The 19,223-nt window shown below is 45.5% G+C and overlaps 1 protein-coding gene across 1 annotated transcript in view; it reads left to right on the top strand.

Annotated features, from left to right (window-relative positions):
- The window catches only part of LOC139413837 (fumarate hydratase, mitochondrial-like), a 30,918-nt gene extending 23,444 nt beyond the window's left edge, over nt 1-7,474 (top strand). Inside the window, exons 8-10 of the mRNA XM_071161633.1 lie at nt 2,502-2,629; nt 4,464-4,617; nt 7,249-7,474. Of these exons, the coding sequence (XP_071017734.1) occupies nt 2,502-2,629; nt 4,464-4,617; nt 7,249-7,391 (425 nt within the window). The 3' untranslated portion in view covers nt 7,392-7,474. The remainder of the gene's footprint in view (nt 1-2,501; nt 2,630-4,463; nt 4,618-7,248) is intronic.
- Nucleotides 7,475-19,223: the final 11,749 nt, after the last annotated feature.

Below are 19,223 nucleotides of genomic sequence, written 5' to 3'. Positions count from 1 at the left end.
TGGACTGATTACAGAACAGTTTCCTCAGAAGGCCTTGACATGACATGAAGGGATCGTACTGATGGACTGATTACAGAACAGTTTCCTCAGAAGGCCTTGACATGACGGGATCGTGCTGATGGACTGATTACAGAACAGTTTCTACTAAAGGCCTTGACATGACATGAAGGGATCGTACTGATGGACTGATTACAGAACAGTTTCCTCTGAAGGCCTTGACATTTAGGAGAGCCTTGAAAGTGGTGCTGTCCAGTGTTTACCCTCCTCTCAGAAGTGGTGTTGTTGACCTCTGTTCAGCTGTGTTGTTGTAGGATTTCAGCAGGTTGTGATTGGAGCTCGTGTAACGTTACAGCCCTACCTTGGTTTAGTTTATTTACACAAGTAGAACAGTTTGTAACAGTAAAAAACAACAACAGTTTGATCGGGGGGGAAAGAGCTGAACGGGGTCGTCGACTGTGGGGTTTGAACCACTATGGGGTTTAACCATGGGGTTTAACCATGGGGTTTAACCATGGGGGTTTAACCATGGGGTTTAACCATGGGGTTTAACCATGGGGGTTTAACCATGGGGGTTTAACCATGGGGTTTAACCATGGGGTTTAACCATGGGGTTTTAACCATGGGGTTTTAACCATGGGGTTTTAACCATGGGGTTTAACCATGGGGTTTTAACCATGGGGTTTTAACCATGGGGTTTTAACCATGGGGTTTAACCATGGGGTTTAACCATGGGGTTTAACCATGGGGTTTTAACCATGGGGGTTTAACCATGGGGGTTTAACCATGGGGTTTAACCATGGGGTTTAAACCACTGTTTTAACCATGGGGTTTAACCATGGGGTTTAACCATGGGGTTTAACCATGGGGTTTAATCATGGGGTTTTAACCATGGGGTTTTAACCATGGGGTTTTAACCATGGGGGTTTAACCATGGGGGTTTAACCATGGGGTTTAACCATGGGGTTTAACCATGGGGTTTAAACCACTGTTTAACCATGGGGTTTAACCATGGGGTTTTAACCATGGGGTTTTAACCATGGGGTTTAACCATGGGGTTTTAACCATGGGGTTTTAACCATGGGGTTTTAACCATGGGGTTTTAACCATGGGGTTTAACCATGGGGTTTTAACCATGGGGGTTTAACCATGGGGGTTTAACCATGGGGTTTAACCATGGGGTTTAAACCACTGTTTTAACCATGGGGTTTAACCATGGGGTTTAACCATGGGGTTTAACCATGGGGTTTAACCATGGGGTTTAATCATGGGGTTTTAACCATGGGGTTTTAACCATGGGGGTTTAACCATGGGGGTTTAACCATGGGGGTTTAACCATGGGGTTTAACCATGGGGTTTAAACCACTGTTTAACCATGGGGTTTTAATCATGGGGTTTTAACCATGGGGTTTAACCACTGTATTAACCATGGGGTTTAACCACTATGAGTTTTAACCATGGGGTTTTAACCACTGTGTTTTAACTAATATGGGTTTTAACTAATATGAGTTTTAACCATGGGGTTTTAACCACTATGAGTTTTAACCATGGGGTTTTAACCACTGTGTTTTAACTAATATGGGTTTTAACTAATATGAGTTTTAACCATGGGGTTTTAACCACTATGAGTTTTAACCATGGGGTTTTAACCACTGTGTTTTAACTAATATGGGTTTTAACTAATATGAGTTTTAACCATGGGGTTTTAACCACTATGAGTTTTAACCATGGGGTTTTAACCACTGTGTTTTAACTAATATGGGTTTTAACTAATATGAGTTTTAACCATGGGGTTTTAACCACTATGAGTTTTAACCATGGGGTTTTAACCACTATGAGTTTTAACCATGGGGTTTTAACCACTATGAGTATTAACCATGGGGTTTTAACCACTGTTTTAACTAATATGAGTTTTAACCATGGGGTTTTAACCACTGTGTTTTAACTAATATGGGTTTTAACTAATATGAGTTTTAACCATGGGGTTTTAACCACTATGAGTTTTAACCATGGGGTTTTAACCACTGTGTTTTAACTAATATGGGTTTTAACTAATATGAGTTTTAACCATGGGGTTTTAACCACTGAGTTTTAACCATGGGGTTTTAACCACTGAGTTTTAACCATGGGGTTTTAACCACTATGAGTATTAACCATGGGGTTTTAACCACTGTTTTAACTAATATGGGTTTTAACTAATATGAGTTTTAACCATGGAGTTTTAACCAATGTGTGTTTTAACTAATATGGGTTTGACCCACAGGGTTTTAACTAATATGTGTTTTAACTAATATGGGTTTGACCCACAGGGTTTGAACTAATGTGTTTTAACTAATATGGGTTTGACCCACAGGGTTTTAACTAATATGGGTTTGACCCACAGGGTTTTAACTAATATGGGTTTGACCCACAGGGTTTTAACTAATATGGGTTTGACCCACAGGGTTTTAACTAATATGGGTTTGACCCACAGGGTTTTAACTGTGTGTATGTATATCTTCCAGGGAAAGTTAACCCCACCCAGTGTGAGGCCATGACCATGGTAGCAGCCCAGGTTATGGGAAACAACGTGGCTGTGACCATCGGAGGCAGCAACGGACACTTTGAGCTTAACGTCTTCAAGCCAATGATGGTAAGAACTGATATTACCGTGGACTAAGACGATGCTAATAGGCCAGTTTCACCGTGGACTGAGACAATGCTAATAGGCCAGTTTCACCGTGGACTGAGACAATGCTAATAGGCCAGTTTCACGATGGACTAAGACAATGCTAATAGGCCAGTTTCACCGTGGACTAAGACGATGCTAATAGGCCAGTTTCACCGTGGACTGAGACAATGCTAATAGGCCAGTTTCACCGTGGACTGAGACAATGCTAATAGGCCAGTTTCACGATGGACTAAGACAATGCTAATAGGCCAGTTTCACCGTGGACTAAGGCGATGCTAATAGGCCAGTCTCACCGTGGACTGAGACAATGCTAATAGGCCAGTTTCACCGTGGACTAAGACGATGCTAATAGGCCAGTTTCACCGTGGACTAAGACGATGCTAATAGGCCAGTTTCACCGTGGACTAAGACGATGCTAATAGGCCAGTTTCACCGTGGACTAAGATGATGCTAATAGGCCAGTTTCACCGTGGACTGAGACAATACTTTGTATTTATTATGGATCCCCATTAGTTCCTGCCAAGGCAGCAGCTACTCTTCCTGGGGTTTATTATGGATCCCCATTAGTTCGTGCCAAGGCAGCAGCTACTCTTCCTGGGGTTTATTATGGATCCCCATTAGTTCCTGCCATGGCAGCAGCTACTCTTCCTGGGGTTTATTATGGATCCCCATTAGTTCCTGCCAAGGCAGCAGCTACTCTTCCTGGGGTTTATTATGGATCCCCATTAGTTCCTGCCAAGGCAGCAGCTACTCTTCCTGGGGTTTATTATGGATCCCCATTAGTTCCTGCCAAGGCAGCAGCTACTCTTCCTGGGGTTTATTATGGATCCCCATTAGTTCCTGCCAAGGCAGCAGCTACTCTTCCTGGGGTTTATTATGGATCCCCATTAGTTCCTGCCAAGGCAGCAGCTACTCTTCCTGGGGTTTATTATGGATCCCCATTAGTTCCTGCCATGGCAGCAGCTACTCTTCCTGGGGTTTATTATGGATCCCCATTAGTTCCTGCCAAGGCAGCAGCTACTCTTCCTGGGGTTTATTATGGATCCCCATTAGTTCCTGCCAAGGCAGCAGCTACTCTTCCTGGGGTTTATTATGGATCCCCATTAGTTCCTGCCAAGGCAGCAGCTACTCTTCCTGGGGTTTATTATGGATCCCCATTAGTTCCTGCCAAGGCAGCAGCTACTCTTCCTGGGGTTTATTATGGATCCCCATTAGTTCCTGCCAAGGCAGCAGCTACTCTTCCTGGGGTTTATTATGGATCCCCATTAGTTCCTGCCATGGCAGCAGCTACTCTTCCTGGGGTCCGTCATGATTAAGGCAGTTTATACAATTTTAAAAACATTACATTACGTTCACAGATTTCACAGCACACTGTGCCCTCAGGCCCCTCCTCCACCACTACCACATATCTACAGTACTAAATCCATGTGTACATATAGTGCTTATGTTATCGTGTGTGTGTGTGTCAGTGCCTATGTGTGTGTGTGTCTCTCCTCCTCCCAGATTAAGTGTTGACCTCAGCCAGGCTGCAGGGGGATGCCTCAGTCATAATGTAACTCCTCCTCTCTCCTCCTCCCAGATTAAGTGTTGACATCAGCTAGAGTGCTGGGGGATGCCTCAGTCATAATGTAACTCCTCTCTCCTCCTCCCAGATTAAGTGTTGACCTCAGCCAGGCTGCTGGGGGATGCCTCATTCATAATGTAACTCCTCCTCCCAGATTAGGTGTTGACCTCAGCCAGGCTGCTGGGGGATGCCTCAGTCATAATGTAACTCCTCCTCTCCTCCTCCTCCCAGATTAAGAACGTGTTGAACTCAGCCAGGCTGCTGGGGGATGCCTCAGTCTCCTTCACTGATAACTGTGTGGTGGGCATTGAAGCGAACATCGACAGGATCAACAAACTCATGAACGAGTCCTTGATGCTGGTCACCGCCCTCAACCCACACATAGGTATGTGTCGTAGTACCGTACGTGCTTCCAAGTAGTGTACGTACATACAGCAGGGGACCAAAAGTCATGAACGAGATCTAGATACCTGCTCTCTAGAGACAGCAGGAGCGGTAGAGATACTCTGAATGATCGGCTATGAAAAGCCAACTGACATTTACTCCTGAGGTGCTGACTTGCTGCACCCTCGACAACCACTGTGATTATTATTATTCGACCCTGTTGGTCATCTATGAACATTTGAACATCTTGGCCATGTTCTGTTATAATCTCCACCCGGCACAGCCAGAAGAGGACTGGCCACCCCTCAGAGCATGGTTCCTCTCTAGGTTTCTTCCTAGGTTCTGGCCTTTCTTGGGAGTTTTTCCTAGCCACTGTGCTTCTACACCTGCACTGCTTGCTGTTTGGGGTTTCTGTACAGCACTTTGAGATATCAGCTGATGTAAGAAGTCCTTTATAAATACATTGATTTGATTTACTGTGCAGAATACAACTGCAGGAGAAATCAACAGGTTATCCATCAGTCTTTCACTTGTAACCACTAGAGGGCAGTAACTCACAGTCCCACGTTTCAACAGTGCTGAGATCCACCAGACTGTAATGTGAGTATTGTCAATGAGATGTTTCGCTCTACAGCACAGTGAGTCTGTCTACTGCAGTAGATGGAGTCCTACTGAGACAGTCCAGTCTGTCTGGTGGCCTAGTGTGTAGGGAGTCCACCCTCTGTCTGGTGGCTTAGTGTGTAGGGAGTCCACCCTCTGTCTGGTGGCTTAGTGTGTAGGGAGTCCACCCTCTGTCTGGTGGCTTAGTGTGTAGGGAGTCCACCCTCTGTCTGGTGGCTTAGTGTGTAGGGAGTCCACCCTCTGTCTGGTGGCTTAGTGTGTAGGGAGTCCACCCTCTGTCTGGTGGCTTAGTGTGTAGGGAGTCCACCCTCTGTCTGGTGGCTTAGTGTGTAGGGAGTCCACCCTCTGTCTGGTGGCTTAGTGTGTAGGGAGTCCACCCTCTGTCTGGTGGCTTAGTGTGTAGGGAGTCCACCCTCTGTCTGGTGGCTTAGTGTGTAGGGAGTCCACCCTCTGTCTGGTGGCTTAGTGTGTAGGGAGTCCACCCTCTGTCTGGTGGCTTAGTGTGTAGGGAGTCCACCCTCTGTCTGGTGGCTTAGTGTGTAGGGAGTCCACCCTCTGTCTGGTGGCTTAGTGTGTAGGGAGTCCACCCTCTGTCTGGTGGCTTAGTGTGTAGGGAGTCCACCCTCTGTCTGGTGGCTTAGTGTGTAGGGAGTCCACCCTCTGTCTGGTGGCTTAGTGTGTAGGGAGTCCACCCTCTGTCTGGTGGCTTAGTGTGTAGGGAGTCCACCCTCTGTCTGGTGGCTTAGTGTGTAGGGAGTCTGCTGGTGGGAGTGGAGATAGTGTCATGTCCTCTCTCCCCTGTCAGACACTGTGGTTAACAGGAGCCCCCCCCCTTCCCCCAGAGGGCCACAGCGGCGTTACAGGAGTGTTAACTTGACGTGGGAAGCACCAGATATCCCCATCAGACCCAGCTGCACCTGTCTCCCCTCTTGGCTCCGGTCAGACATTACAGAACCCCGGAGTTCTCTGTTGGGACATTACAGAACCCCGGAGTTCTCTGTTGGGACATTACAGAACCCAGGAGTTCTCGGTTGGGACATTACAGAACCCAGGAGTTCTCTGTTGGGACATTACAGAACCCCGGAGTTCTCGGTTGGGACATTACAGAACCCAGGAGTTCTCGGTTGGGACATTACAGAACCCAGGAGTTCTCTGTTGGGACATTACAGAACCCAGGAGATCTCGGTTGGGACATTACAGAACCCAGGAGTTCTCGGTTGGGACATTACAGAACCCAGGAGTTCTCTGTTGGGACATTACAGAACCCTGGAGTTCTCGGTTGGGACATTACAGAACCCAGGAGTTCTCGGTTGGGACATTACAGAACCCAGGAGTTCTCTGTTGGGACATTACAGAACCCAGGAGATCTCGGTTGGGACATTACAGAACCCAGGAGTTCTCGGTTGGGACATTACAGAACCCAGGAGTTCTCTGTTGGGACATTACAGAACCCTGGAGTTCTCTGTTGGGACATTACAGAACCCAGGAGTTCTCGGTTGGGACATTACAGAACCCAGGAGATCTCGGTTGGGACATTACAGAACCCAGGAGATCTCGGTTAGGACATTACAGAACCCAGGAGATCTCGGTTGGGACATTACAGAACCCAGGAGATCTCGGTTGGGACCGCCAACTGTCACGACCACATACAATACTTATTTTCCACCATAATTTGCAAATAAATTCATTAAAAATCCTACGTGATTTTCTGGATTTTTTTTCTCATTTTGTCTGTCATAGTTGAAGTGTACCTATGATGAAAATTACAGGCCTCTCTCATCTTTAAGTGGGAGAACTTGCACAATTGGTGGCTGACTAAATACTTTTTTACCCCACTGTATATCGTCTTCGAGGGTCTGCTATTGGTTCCTTAATTGTGTTCTCTGAGGCTCAGGTCTTCAGTGTTTAGACGTTGAGGAAGTAGAAGGTCATGGTTTGTCATCAGTCTCAGTCTTAATGATGCTTCAGTATTTTAACGTCTGAATTCATCCCTTCTCCATCTTCTCAACAGGTTATGACAAGGCTGCTAAGATTGCCAAGACGGCTCACAAAGAGGGAGGAAATCTCAAGGAAACTGCTATCAAGCTAGGATACCTGACAGCAGAAGAGTTTGACGCGTGGGTCAAGCCACACGAGATGCTGGGACCCAAGTAGAACACAACACGCTGCAGAATGTCTATGGTTATAAATGTCTTGTCTTTGTACAAATAAAACAATAAAACATGTTTTTGTTGGAACACGTTGTATTTTATGTAAACCTTATTTTACCAGGTCGGTTGACTGAGAACACATTGTTGTATATTATTTAAACCTTATTTTACCAGGTCAGTTGACTGAGAACACGTTGTTGTATATTATTTAAACCTTATTTTACCAGGTCAGTTGACTGAGAACACATTGTTGTAAATTATTTAAACCTTATTTTACCAGGTCAGTTGACTGAGAACACATTGTTGTATATTATTTAAACCTTATTTTACCAGGTCAGTTGACTGAGAACACATTGTTGTATATTATTTAAACCTTATTTTACCAGGTCAGTTGACTGAGAACACATTGTTGTATATTATTTAAACCTTATTTTACCAGGTCAGTTGACTGAGAACACATTGTTGTATATTATTTAAACCTTATTTTACCAGGTCAGTTGACTGAGAACACATTGTTATTTACAGCAACGACTTGGGGAATAGTTCCAGGGGAGAGGAGGGAAATGAATGAGCCAAAACTGTTCCCTTCCTCAGTGCAGGAACAGACGGGCCTGATCTATGAATTAGATGTTTCATTCCTCAGTGCAGGAACAGACAGGCCTGATCTATGAATTAGATGTTTCATTCCTCAGTGCAGGAACAGACAGGCCTGATCTATGAATTAGATGTTCCATTCCTCAGTGCAGGAACAGACAGGCCTGATCTATGAATTAGATGTTTCATTCCTCTGTGCAGGAACAGACAGGCCTGATCTATAAATTAGATGTTCCATTCCTCAGTGCAGGAACAGACAGGCCTGATCTATGGACAGATGTTCCATTCCTCAGTGCAGGAACAGACAGGCCTGATCTATGGACAGATGTTCCATTCCTCAGTGCAGGAACAGACAGGCCTGATCTATGGACAGATGTTCCATTCCTCAGTGCAGGAATGGACAGATGTTACATTCCTCAGTGCAGGAACAGACAGGCCTGATCTATGGACAGATGTTCCATTCCTCAGTGCAGGAACAGACAGGCCTGATCTATGGACAGATGTTCCATTCCTCAGTGCAGGAACAGACAGGCCTGATCTATGAATGAGATGTTCCATTCCTCAGTGCAGGAACAGACAGGCCTGATCTATGGACAGATGTTCCATTCCTCAGTACAGGAACAGACAGGCCTGATCTATGGACAGATGTTCCATTCCTCAGTGCAGGAACAGACAGGCCTGATCTATGGACAGATGTTCCATTCCTCAGTGCAGGAACAGACAGGCCTGATCTATGGACAGATGTTCCATTCCTCAGTGCAGGAACAGACAGGCCTGATCTATGAATTAGATGTTCCATTCCTCAGTGCAGGAACAGACAGGCCTGATCTATGAATTAGATGTTCCATTCCTCAGTGCAGGAACAGACAGGCCTGATCTATGAATTAGATGTTCCATTCCTCAGTGCAGGAACAGACAGGCCTGATCTATAAATTAGATGTTCCATTCCTCAGTGCAGGAACAGACAGGCCTGATCTATAAATTAGATGTTCCATTCCTCAGTGCAGGAACAGACAGGCCTGATCTATGGACAGATGTTCCATTCCTCAGTGCAGGAACAGACAGGCCTGATCTATGAATTAGATGTTCCATTCCTCTGTGCAGGAACAGACAGGCCTGATCTATAAATTAGATGTTCCATTCCTCAGTGCAGGAACAGACAGGCCTGATCTATGGACAGATGTTCCATTCCTCAGTGCAGGAACAGACAGGCCTGATCTATGGACAGATGTTCCATTCCTCAGTGCAGGAACAGACAGGCCTGATCTATGGACAGATGTTCCATTCCTCAGTGCAGGAATGGACAGATGTTACATTCCTCAGTGCAGGAACAGACAGGCCTGATCTATGGACAGATGTTCCATTCCTCAGTGCAGGAACAGACAGGCCTGATCTATGAATTAGATGTTCCATTCCTCAGTGCAGGAACAGACAGGCCTGATCTATGAATTAGATGTTCCATTCCTCAGTGCAGGAACAGACAGGCCTGATCTATAAATTAGATGTTCCATTCCTCAGTGCAGGAACAGACAGGCCTGATCTATAAATTAGATGTTCCATTCCTCAGTGCAGGAACAGACAGGCCTGATCTATGGACAGATGTTCCATTCCTCAGTGCAGGAACAGACAGGCCTGATCTATGAATTAGATGTTCCATTCCTCTGTGCAGGAACAGACAGGCCTGATCTATGGACAGATGTTCCATTCCTCAGTACAGGAACAGACAGGCCTGATCTATGGACAGATGTTCCATTCCTCAGTGCAGGAACAGACAGGCCTGATCTATGGACAGATGTTCCATTCCTCAGTACAGGAACAGACGGGCCTGATCTATGGACAGATGTTCCATTCCTCAGTGCAGGAACAGACGGGCCTGATCTATGGACAGATGACTGCTGTAGGAAGTGACTAGCTTTCACTTTAGTCTTTTTTTTTTTCAACATTGGACTTCAGTTTCCTCTTCAGTGAAGGCCAGTAGATATTACGCTAAAAATGGTTTCTTTCTCATCTAAATAAAATAAGGATACATGGTATCCTTCAGAAAGATGTTCAGCTATTGTCTTGGTCATTTATCTACTAACTGCATTTCCAGAAATATGTCATTCCCCATTCTGAGAAAGATTAATCTATTTATGTCTTTAATGGATATGGCGTGACATTAGATCCAAGGAAGAGTATATTTTCGTGAAATCTTCTGTATGACATTAGTCCACCTGTAATAATTGGCCTACTGCTAGTGGGGGACTCCAACCCACGTACACCCCAGCCCAAGTCACCCTGCCTCCTGTTGAAAAGTCATTGGTCTGGGGACAGGATAATTAGGCATCACCAGTGTTCCACCAGAGAACCAAGGACAGTTACATGGTTGCTGAAAGTGATTTGTTTTGTCTAAGGAAGCTACAATTTAATGCTCTTACAGAGTTAAACCTCGATGTACTGTACCATTTTCTCGTAATAAAAAAAAAATTCAATAAATCCTAATTTGGTCTCAAGCCTTGTTTCCTGAGCTTGGAACTGTCTACTCAGTCATCAACCGTCCTAAACCCATAGAAGAGTATTCACTGTCACCATCTACGACATGAAGCGTTGCCATTTCCAGCCCAATCCTCCCTGCGCTCCTCTGGTGTCAGTCACAGTTCTGCCTGTCCTGAATCCCCTGCCCTGGTTGCTGTAGACCAGTGTTCCCCAAACCCTGTTCCCCAAACATGGTCCTCCAGTACCCCCAACTCTGGTCCTCCAGTACCCCCAACAGTGTTCCCCAACTGTGGTCCTCCAGTACCCCCAATCCTGGTCCTCCAGTACGCCCAACCCTGTTCCCCAACACTGGTCCTCCAGTACCCCCAACAGTGTTCCCCAACCCTGGTCCTCCAGTATCCCCAAACCCTGGTCCCCAACTCCGGTACCCCCAAACCCTGGTCCCCAACTCCGGTACCCCCAACCCTGGTCCTCCGGTACCCCCAACCGTGGTCCTCCGGTACCCCCAACCGTGGCCCTCCGGTACCCCCAACAGTGTTCCCCAACCCTGGACCTCCAGTACCCCCAACCCTGGTCCTCCAGTACCCCCAACAGTGTTCCCCAACCCTGGACCTCCAGTACCCCCAACCCTGGTCCTCCAGTACCCCCAACAGTGTTCCCCAACCCTGGACCTCCAGTACCCCCAAACCTGGTCCTCCAGTACCCCCAACCCTGGTCCTCCAGTACCCCAAACAGGGTTCCCCAACCCTGGACCCCCAGTACCCCCAACTCTGGTCCCCAACCCTGGTCCTCCAGTACCCCCAACCCTGGTCCTCCAGTACCCCCAACCCTGGTCCTCCAGTACCCCCAACCCTGGTCCTCCAGTACCCCAAACAGGGTTCCCCAACCCTGGACCCCCAGTACCCCCAACTCTGGTCCCCAACCCTGGTCCTCCAGTACCCCCCTAACTCTCGTCCTCCAGTACCCCCAACTCTCGTCCCCAACCCTGGTCCTCCAGTACCCCCAACAGTGTTCCCCAACCCTGGTCCCCCAACAGAACACACACAGTTCATGGATGCATTTACCATTACATCGATACATATACAATTACTGTCAAGTTGTCTAGGTGTTATAATTATTTCAGCTGTGCCCAAACTTGAAAACGGCTTGCTCAACACGTGAAGGATGAAAAGGGACAACTCAATTCCTTTTCAGTGTTTTATTATGGTTTTGATGCCATTTGTTGAATATGTTGAAACAGTTGATTTGTTGAATAGAGTAGTTGAATGACAGAGGAATAGGGAATAGGTTGATAACCTTAAACAGAGAATAAACCTGCATTATTTTACACAATAAACAATGCATGACACACCAACACAGCATGGCTTTGAATAAAGTAAACGTTGAAACAATTTCATCTAGCACTTCAAGCAATTACTTCTGCAGTCAGAAAATATCCACAAAAAAAGTCACCACTCTTAACAGAGTTAAACATGTCAATTGTGCTAAGCACTGGATGCAACATAATAAATGATTCCAAACATTACATACCAGTTGCGTCTTTAGGGTTGAACAATGAGCTGTTTGTATGTTGAGGAGCCAAGCAAAGCTAAGCCCAAACATTTTATACCCATGCTTATCTGCCAGGTGTGCATGTAAAAGTAGTCCCTCCAGAAATCCTGGCTCAATTTTTTAGTTCCACCCGTGTTTTTGTGTTATCTGCCCTCTTGAGGCCTGGAGTTCTTTAACTGAAGAGCTGCCATTGTGCTCATGTTTTGAGTGTTCTGTTTTTTGACGCAACACCTCCCACTTGACCTCCTGGTTCTTGAACCCAAGGAGGTCACACGAACCTCGGTGTTGGGGCAGGTTCGATTTCAGCTATCAGGTTTTTCCTTCTTCAACAGGAAGTAAAACAATGATGCGTCTGACATCCCTATGAAGAACTGTAGCAGGTATTTTAGTTGAGAGTTACTTTGACTTCTCTTGAGCTGCAAGGAACACGTCTCTTAGTGCATCTTCACACTCCCCGACAGTGAGTACAGCTTGTTTGGCTCTGGACCTCCAGGTTTGTTGAATGAGCGTCCTCCCACTTTGGTTTATCTGAGGCTGAATTCTTGGTCAACATTTCTTTCCATCTCGTTGCGGCTCTCCAAACCCAGGCAATGACTCGGATCAGCCTGGTCAGACTGCTGAATTTCCTGATGTCAATCAGTTTGGTTACCGCAGAGCCGGCTGGTGATCTTCGGATCCGAGTCTTGGGTTCATCTGGGTTATTTTGCTGTGCATCACTCTGGTTTCTCTTGACCTGCGCTCTGGTCAGTGCTGCCGAGAAAGCTTTCCTTCAAAGTTTGTTTATGCCTTCCTTGGCATACGCAGCGATTTCTTTGGCTGACTTATGTGGCCACTCTTTCACAGGTTGCCTCAGGAATGCTGGTCCATCCTGCCACATGGAATCTTCCTGGAGGTCTTCTGGGGCTGCCCCTCTTGTTGTGATGTCAGCACTGTTCAGGCCTCCTGGGATCCACCACCAGTCTTCTACGGATGTGGATTTCTGGATCTCTCCAACTCTATTCGCAAAGAAAGTTTGATATCCATAGCTGTCTCTCTGGATTGCTCCCAACACAGTTTGACTGTCCAGTAGATGGAGCCATCGTTCAATTTCTATTCGACTGTGCTTTTCAACGTACTTTCAAAGTCGTGCTGCATAGACAGCACCGCAGATTTCAGCTTTTACTGGTTCTCCCTTTTGGTCCAATGGTGTGAGCTTTGCTTTGGATTCAACCAGTCTGACTTTGATGCCTTGCTGGGTCTCCCATCTTAAGTACACTACGGCTCCATAGCTCTTGTCACTGAAATCAGAGAATGTTATTCCCCAAGGTTTTCCAATCCAGTTGACTGGTGTGAGGCTTCTGTGAAAGGTGATTTGGCCAAGACGTGTGTATTCCTCAAAGAATTGGATGGCTTCTTCCCTCAAATTTTCAAATTTTTGTCCCAAGTGTCTCGGGTCAGAGTTTTGCCTCCAGCTTCCTGAAACGCCTTTCTGACAAGAATGGCGCCCTTTTGTTTGGCAGGTGTGACGAGGCCTATTGGGTCATACAGGCTAGCTACCTGGCTCAGCAGTTCTCTTCTCGTCAGTGGGTTTGGATTTTTCCCTCTCACCTCTTCATCAAGGAGATCTTCTGCCTCCCACTTTGATCTGACCGGACCCAGGGCTTGAGGAAGAAGCCACCTGTCTTCAGGATCTCATCAACCCTTTTGGTGTTCTAGTCCAGCTTTGCAAGTCATTATGGGAAGTCAGGATGTCATCGACATAGGTATCCTCTTCAAGGATCCTACGTTCCTCCTCCAGGTGAGAAAACATGGGCAGTTTGGCTGTCTCTCTCATAGCCAATTGCGCAATGCACCCTGCTGGTTGATGGCCAATGTTGACTCTGGTGATCGCATACTCTTCAATCTCTTCCTCCTCAGTGTCTCTCCAGAGAAATCTGTGGAGGTGCCTCTCCAGGTCTTCCAACCACACAGAATTGTACATTTTCTTAATGTCGGCGAGGGCAGCGTGGACACCTCTCCTGAACCTGAGTAGTACTGCTCGGATGGGGTTGAGGAAATGTACAATTCTTTTTGGTTGGAAGATCTGGAGAGGTACCTCCACAGATTTCTCTGGAGAGACACTGCAGCAGCAGACTGAACTTGAGAAGACATTCCAAGAATGCGAAGTACGATTGGATGAGGTCAGGGGGATGATCCAGTCCAACCTATGGCCTAGAAACGGGGAGGACGAGGTGAAGTCTGCAATCAAAGAAGCCGAGACTGCCTGTGATGGAGTTGCTCAAATACCTGTTATTGCTGTAAATAGAGATGGTTTCGAGCTACGGTGGGATGGTGCGAAGGCACAAGTTCAAGATGCAATCACAAGCCTAGCAGAGTGAGAGATGTGGATTCCAGTAGCATGTTGCTTCAAAAAACAGAACACTCAAAACATGAGCACAATGGCAGCTCTTCCTTAAAATAAATCCTGGCTCATTTTTTTAGTTCCACCCGTGTTTTTGTGTTATTTGCCCTCTTGAGGCCTGGAGTTCTTTAACGGAAGAGCTGGCATTGTGCTCATGTTGTGAGTGTTCTGTTTTTTGAGGCAACAGTAGTATATACCTAGTCTGCTTTATGGCTCTAATCTGATAGTGGTAGTGAGGTGGTAGATGTCTAGTCTCACTTATGACTATAATCTGATAGTGGTAATGGTGTGGTAGATGCCTAGTCTCCTTTATGACTCCAATCTGATAGTGGTAGTGGGGTGGTAGATGTCTAGTCTCCCTTATGACTCTAATGTGATGGTGGGAATGAAGTGGTAGATACAGTGCCTTGCGAAAGTATTCGGCCCCCTTGGACTTTGCGACCTTTTGCCACATTTCAGGCTTCAAACATAAAGATATAAAACTGTATTTTTTTGTGAAGAATCAACAACAAGTGGGACACAATCATGAAGTGGAACGACATTTATTGGATATTTCAAACTCTTTTAACAAATCAAAAACTGAAAAATTGGGCGTGCAAAATTATTCAGCCCCTTTACTTTCAGTGCAGCAAACTCTCTCCAGAAGTTCAGTGAGGATCTCTGAATGATCCAATGTTGACCTAAATGACTAATGATGATAAATACAATCCACCTGTGTGTAATCAAGTCTCCGTATAAATGCACCTGCACTGTGATAGTCTCAGAGGTCCGTTAAAAGCGCAGAGAGCATCATGAAGAACAAGGAACACACCAGGCAGGTCCGAGATACTGTTGTGAAGAAGTTTAAAGCCGTATTTGGATACAAAAAGATTTCCCAAGCTTTAAACATCCCAAGGAGCACTGTGCAAGCGATAATATTGAAATGGAAGGAGTATCAGACCACTGCAAATCTACCAAGACCTGGCCGTCCCTCTAAACTTTCAGCTCATACAAGGAGAAGACTGATCAGAGATGCAGCCAAGAGGCCCATGATCACTCTGGATGAACTGCAGAGATCTACAGCTGAGGTGGGAGACTCTGTCCATAGGACAACAATCAGTCGTATACTGCACAAATCTGGCCTTTATGGAAGAGTGGCAAGAAGAAAGCCATTTCTTAAAGATATCCATAAAAAGTGTTGTTTAAAGTTTGCCACAAGCCACCTGGGAGACACACCAAACATGTGGAAGAAGGTGCTCTGGTCAGATGAAACCAACATTGAACTTTTTGGCAACAATGCAAAATGTTATGTTTGGCGTAAAAGCAACACAGCTGAACACACCATCCCCACTGTCAAACATGGTGGTGGCAACATCATGGTTTGGGCCTGCTTTTCTTCAGCAGGGACAGGGAAGATGGTTAAAATTGATGGGAAGATGGATGGAGCCAAATACAGGACCATTCTGGAAGAAAACCTGATGGAGTCTGCAAAAGACCTGAGACTGGGACGGAGATTTGTCTTCCAACAAGACAATGATCCAAAACATAAAGCAAAATCTACAATGGAATGGTTCAAAAATAAACATATCCAGGTGTTAGAATGGCCAAGTCAAAGTCCAGACCTGAATCCAATCGAGAATCTGTGGAAAGAACTGAAAACTGCTGTTCACAAATGCTCTCCATCCAACCTCACTGAGCTCGAGCTGTTTTGCAAGGAGGAATGGGAAAAAATTTCAGTCTCTCGATGTGCAAAACTGATAGAGACATACCCCAAGCGACTTACAGCTGTAATCGCAGCAAAAGGTGGCGCTACAAAGTATTAACTTAAGGGGGCTGAATAATTTTGCACGCCCAATTTTTCAGTTTTTGATTTGTTAAAAAAGTTTGAAATATCCAATAAATGTCGTTCCACTTCATGATTGTGTCCCACTTGTTGTTGATTCTTCACAAAAAAATACAGTTTTATATCTTTATGTTTGAAGCCTGAAATGTGGCAAAAGGTCGCAAAGTTCAAGGGGGCCGAATACTTTCGCAAGGCACTGTATCTATCAATCAATCAAATTTATTTTATATAGCCCTTCGTACATCAGCTGATATCTCAAAGTGCTGTACAGAAACCCAGCCTAAAACCCCAAACAGCAAGCAATGCAGCCTAAAACCCCAAACAGCAAGCAATGCAGGTGAAGAAGCACGGTGGCTAGGAAAAACTCCCTATCTAGTCTCCCTTATTGCTCTAATCTGATAGTGGCATATACCTAGTCTGCTTTATGGCTCTAATCTGATAGTGGATTTGGGGTGGTTGATGTCCAGTCTCCCTTACGGCTCTAATCTGATAGTGGTAAAGGGGCGGTAGATGTCTAGTCTCCCATATGACTCTACTGTGATAGTGGTAATGGGGTGGTAGACGTCTAGTCTCCCTTATGGCTCTAATGTGATAGTGGTAGTGGGGTGGTAGATGTCTAGTGTCCCTTATGGCTCTAATCTGATAGTGGTAATGGGGTGGTAGATGTCTAGTCTCCCTTATGGTTCTAATATGATAGTGGTAGTGGGATTGTAGATGTCTAGTCTCCCTTATGGATCTAATCTGATAATGGAAGTGAGGTTGTAGATGTCTAGGCTCCCTTATGATTCAAATCTGATAGTGGTAGTGGGGTGGTAGATGTCAATTCTCCCTTTTGGCTCTAATCTGAAAGTGGTAGATGTCGAGTCTGCTTTATGGCTATAATCTGATAGTGGTGGTGGGGTGGTAGATGTCTGGTCTCCCTTATGGCTCTAATGTGATAGTAGTAGATGTCTAGTCTGCTTTATGGCTATAATCTGATAGTGGGGTGGTAGATGTCTAGTCTCCCTTATGGCTCTAATCTGATAGTGGTATATATGCCTTGTCTGCTTTATGGCTCTAATGTGATGGTGGGAATGAAGTGGTAGATATCTAGTCTCCCTTATTGCTCTAATCTGATAGTGGCAAATACCTAGTCTGCTTTATGGCTCTAATCTGATAGTGGATTTGGGGTGGTTGATGTCCAGTCTCCCTTATGGCTCTAATCTGATAGTGGTAATGGGGTGGTAGATGTCTAGTCTCCCCTATGGCTCTACTGTGATAGTGGTAATGGGGTGGTAGACGTCTAGTCTCCCTTATGGCTCTAATGTGATAGTGGTAGTGGGGTGGTAGATGTCTAGTGTCCCTTATGGCTCTAATCTGATAGTGGTAATGGGGTGGTAGATGTCTAGTCTCCCTTATGGTTCTAATATGATAGTGGTAGTGGGATTGTAGATGTCTAGTCTCCCTTATGGATCTAATCTGATAATGGAAGTGGGGTTGTAGATGTCTAGGCTCCCTTATGATTCAAATCTGATAGTGGTAGTGGGGTGGTAGATGTCAATTCTCCCTTTTGGCTCTAATCTGAAAGTGGTAGATGTCGAGTCTGCTTTATGGCTATAATCTGATAGTGGTGGTGGGGTGGTAGATGTCTAGTCTCCCTTATGGCTCTAATGTGATAGTGGGGTGGTAGATGACTAGTCTCCCTTTTGGCTCTAATCTGATAGTGGTAAATGTCTAGTCTGCTTTATGGCTATAATCTGATAGTGGGGTGGTAGATGTCTAGTCTCCCTTATGGCTCTAATCTGATAGTGGTATATATGCCTTGTCTGCTTTATGGCTCTAATCTGATAGTGTTAGTGGGGTGGTAGATGTCTAATTCCCTTTATGGCTCTAATGTGATAGTGGAGTGGTAGATGTCTAGTCTCCCTTATGGCTCTAATCTGATAGTGATATATATGCCTTGTCTGCTTTATGGCTCTAATTTGATAGTGTTAGTGGGGTGGTAGATGTCTAATTCCCTTTATGGCTTTAATCTGATAGTGGTAGTGGAGTGGTAGATGTCTATTATCCATTATGGCTCTAATCTGATAGTGGATTTGGGGTGGTTGATGTCTAGTCTCCCTTATGGCTTTAATCTGATAGTGGTAATGGGGTAGAATCCTAATCTCCTTTATGGCTCTAATCTGATAGTGGATTTGGGGTGGTTGATGTCCAGTCTCCCTTATGACTCTAATGTGATGGTGGGAATGAAGTGGTAGATATCTAGTCTCCCTTATTGCTCTAATCTGATAGTGGCATATACCTAGTCTGCTTTATGGCTCTAATCTGATAGTGGATTTGGGGTGGTTGATGTCCAGTTTCCCTTACGGCTCTAATCTGAGAGTGGTAATGGGGTGGTAGATGTCTAGGCTCCCCTATGGTTCAAATCTTATAGTGGTAGCTGTGTGGTAGATGTCTAGTCTCCCTTATATGGTTCTAATCTGATAGTGTTAGTGGGGTGGTAGATGTCTATTATCCATTATGGCTCTAATCTGATAGTGGATTTGGGGTGGTTGATGTCTAGTCTCCCTTATGGCGTTAATCTGATAGTGGTAATGGGGTAGAATCCTAATCTCCTTTATGGCTCTAATCTGATAGTGGATTTGGGGTGGTTGATGTCCAGTCTCCCTTACGGCTCTAATCTGATGGTGGGAATGAAGTGGTAGATATCTAGTCTCCCTTATTGCTCTAATCTGATAGTGGCATATACCTAGTCTGCTTTATGGCTCTAATCTGATAGTGGTAATGGGGTGGTAGATGTCTAGTCTCCCTTATGGCTCTAATGTGATAGTGGTAGTTGGGTGGTAGATGTCTAGTGTCCCTTATGGCTCTAATGTGATCGTGGTAATGGGGTGGTAGATGTCTAGTCTCCCTTATGAATCTAATGTGATAGTGGGAATGAAGTGGTAGATGTCTAGTGTCCCTTATGGCTCTAATCTGATAGTGGTAATGGGGTGGTAGATGTCTAGTCTCCCTTATGGTTCTAATATGATAGT

This window comes from Oncorhynchus clarkii, chromosome 1, assembly GCF_045791955.1.
Source record: "Oncorhynchus clarkii lewisi isolate Uvic-CL-2024 chromosome 1, UVic_Ocla_1.0, whole genome shotgun sequence".
Lineage (NCBI taxonomy): Eukaryota > Metazoa > Chordata > Actinopteri > Salmoniformes > Salmonidae > Oncorhynchus > Oncorhynchus clarkii.
This window is presented reverse-complemented; position numbering and strand designations above follow the sequence as displayed.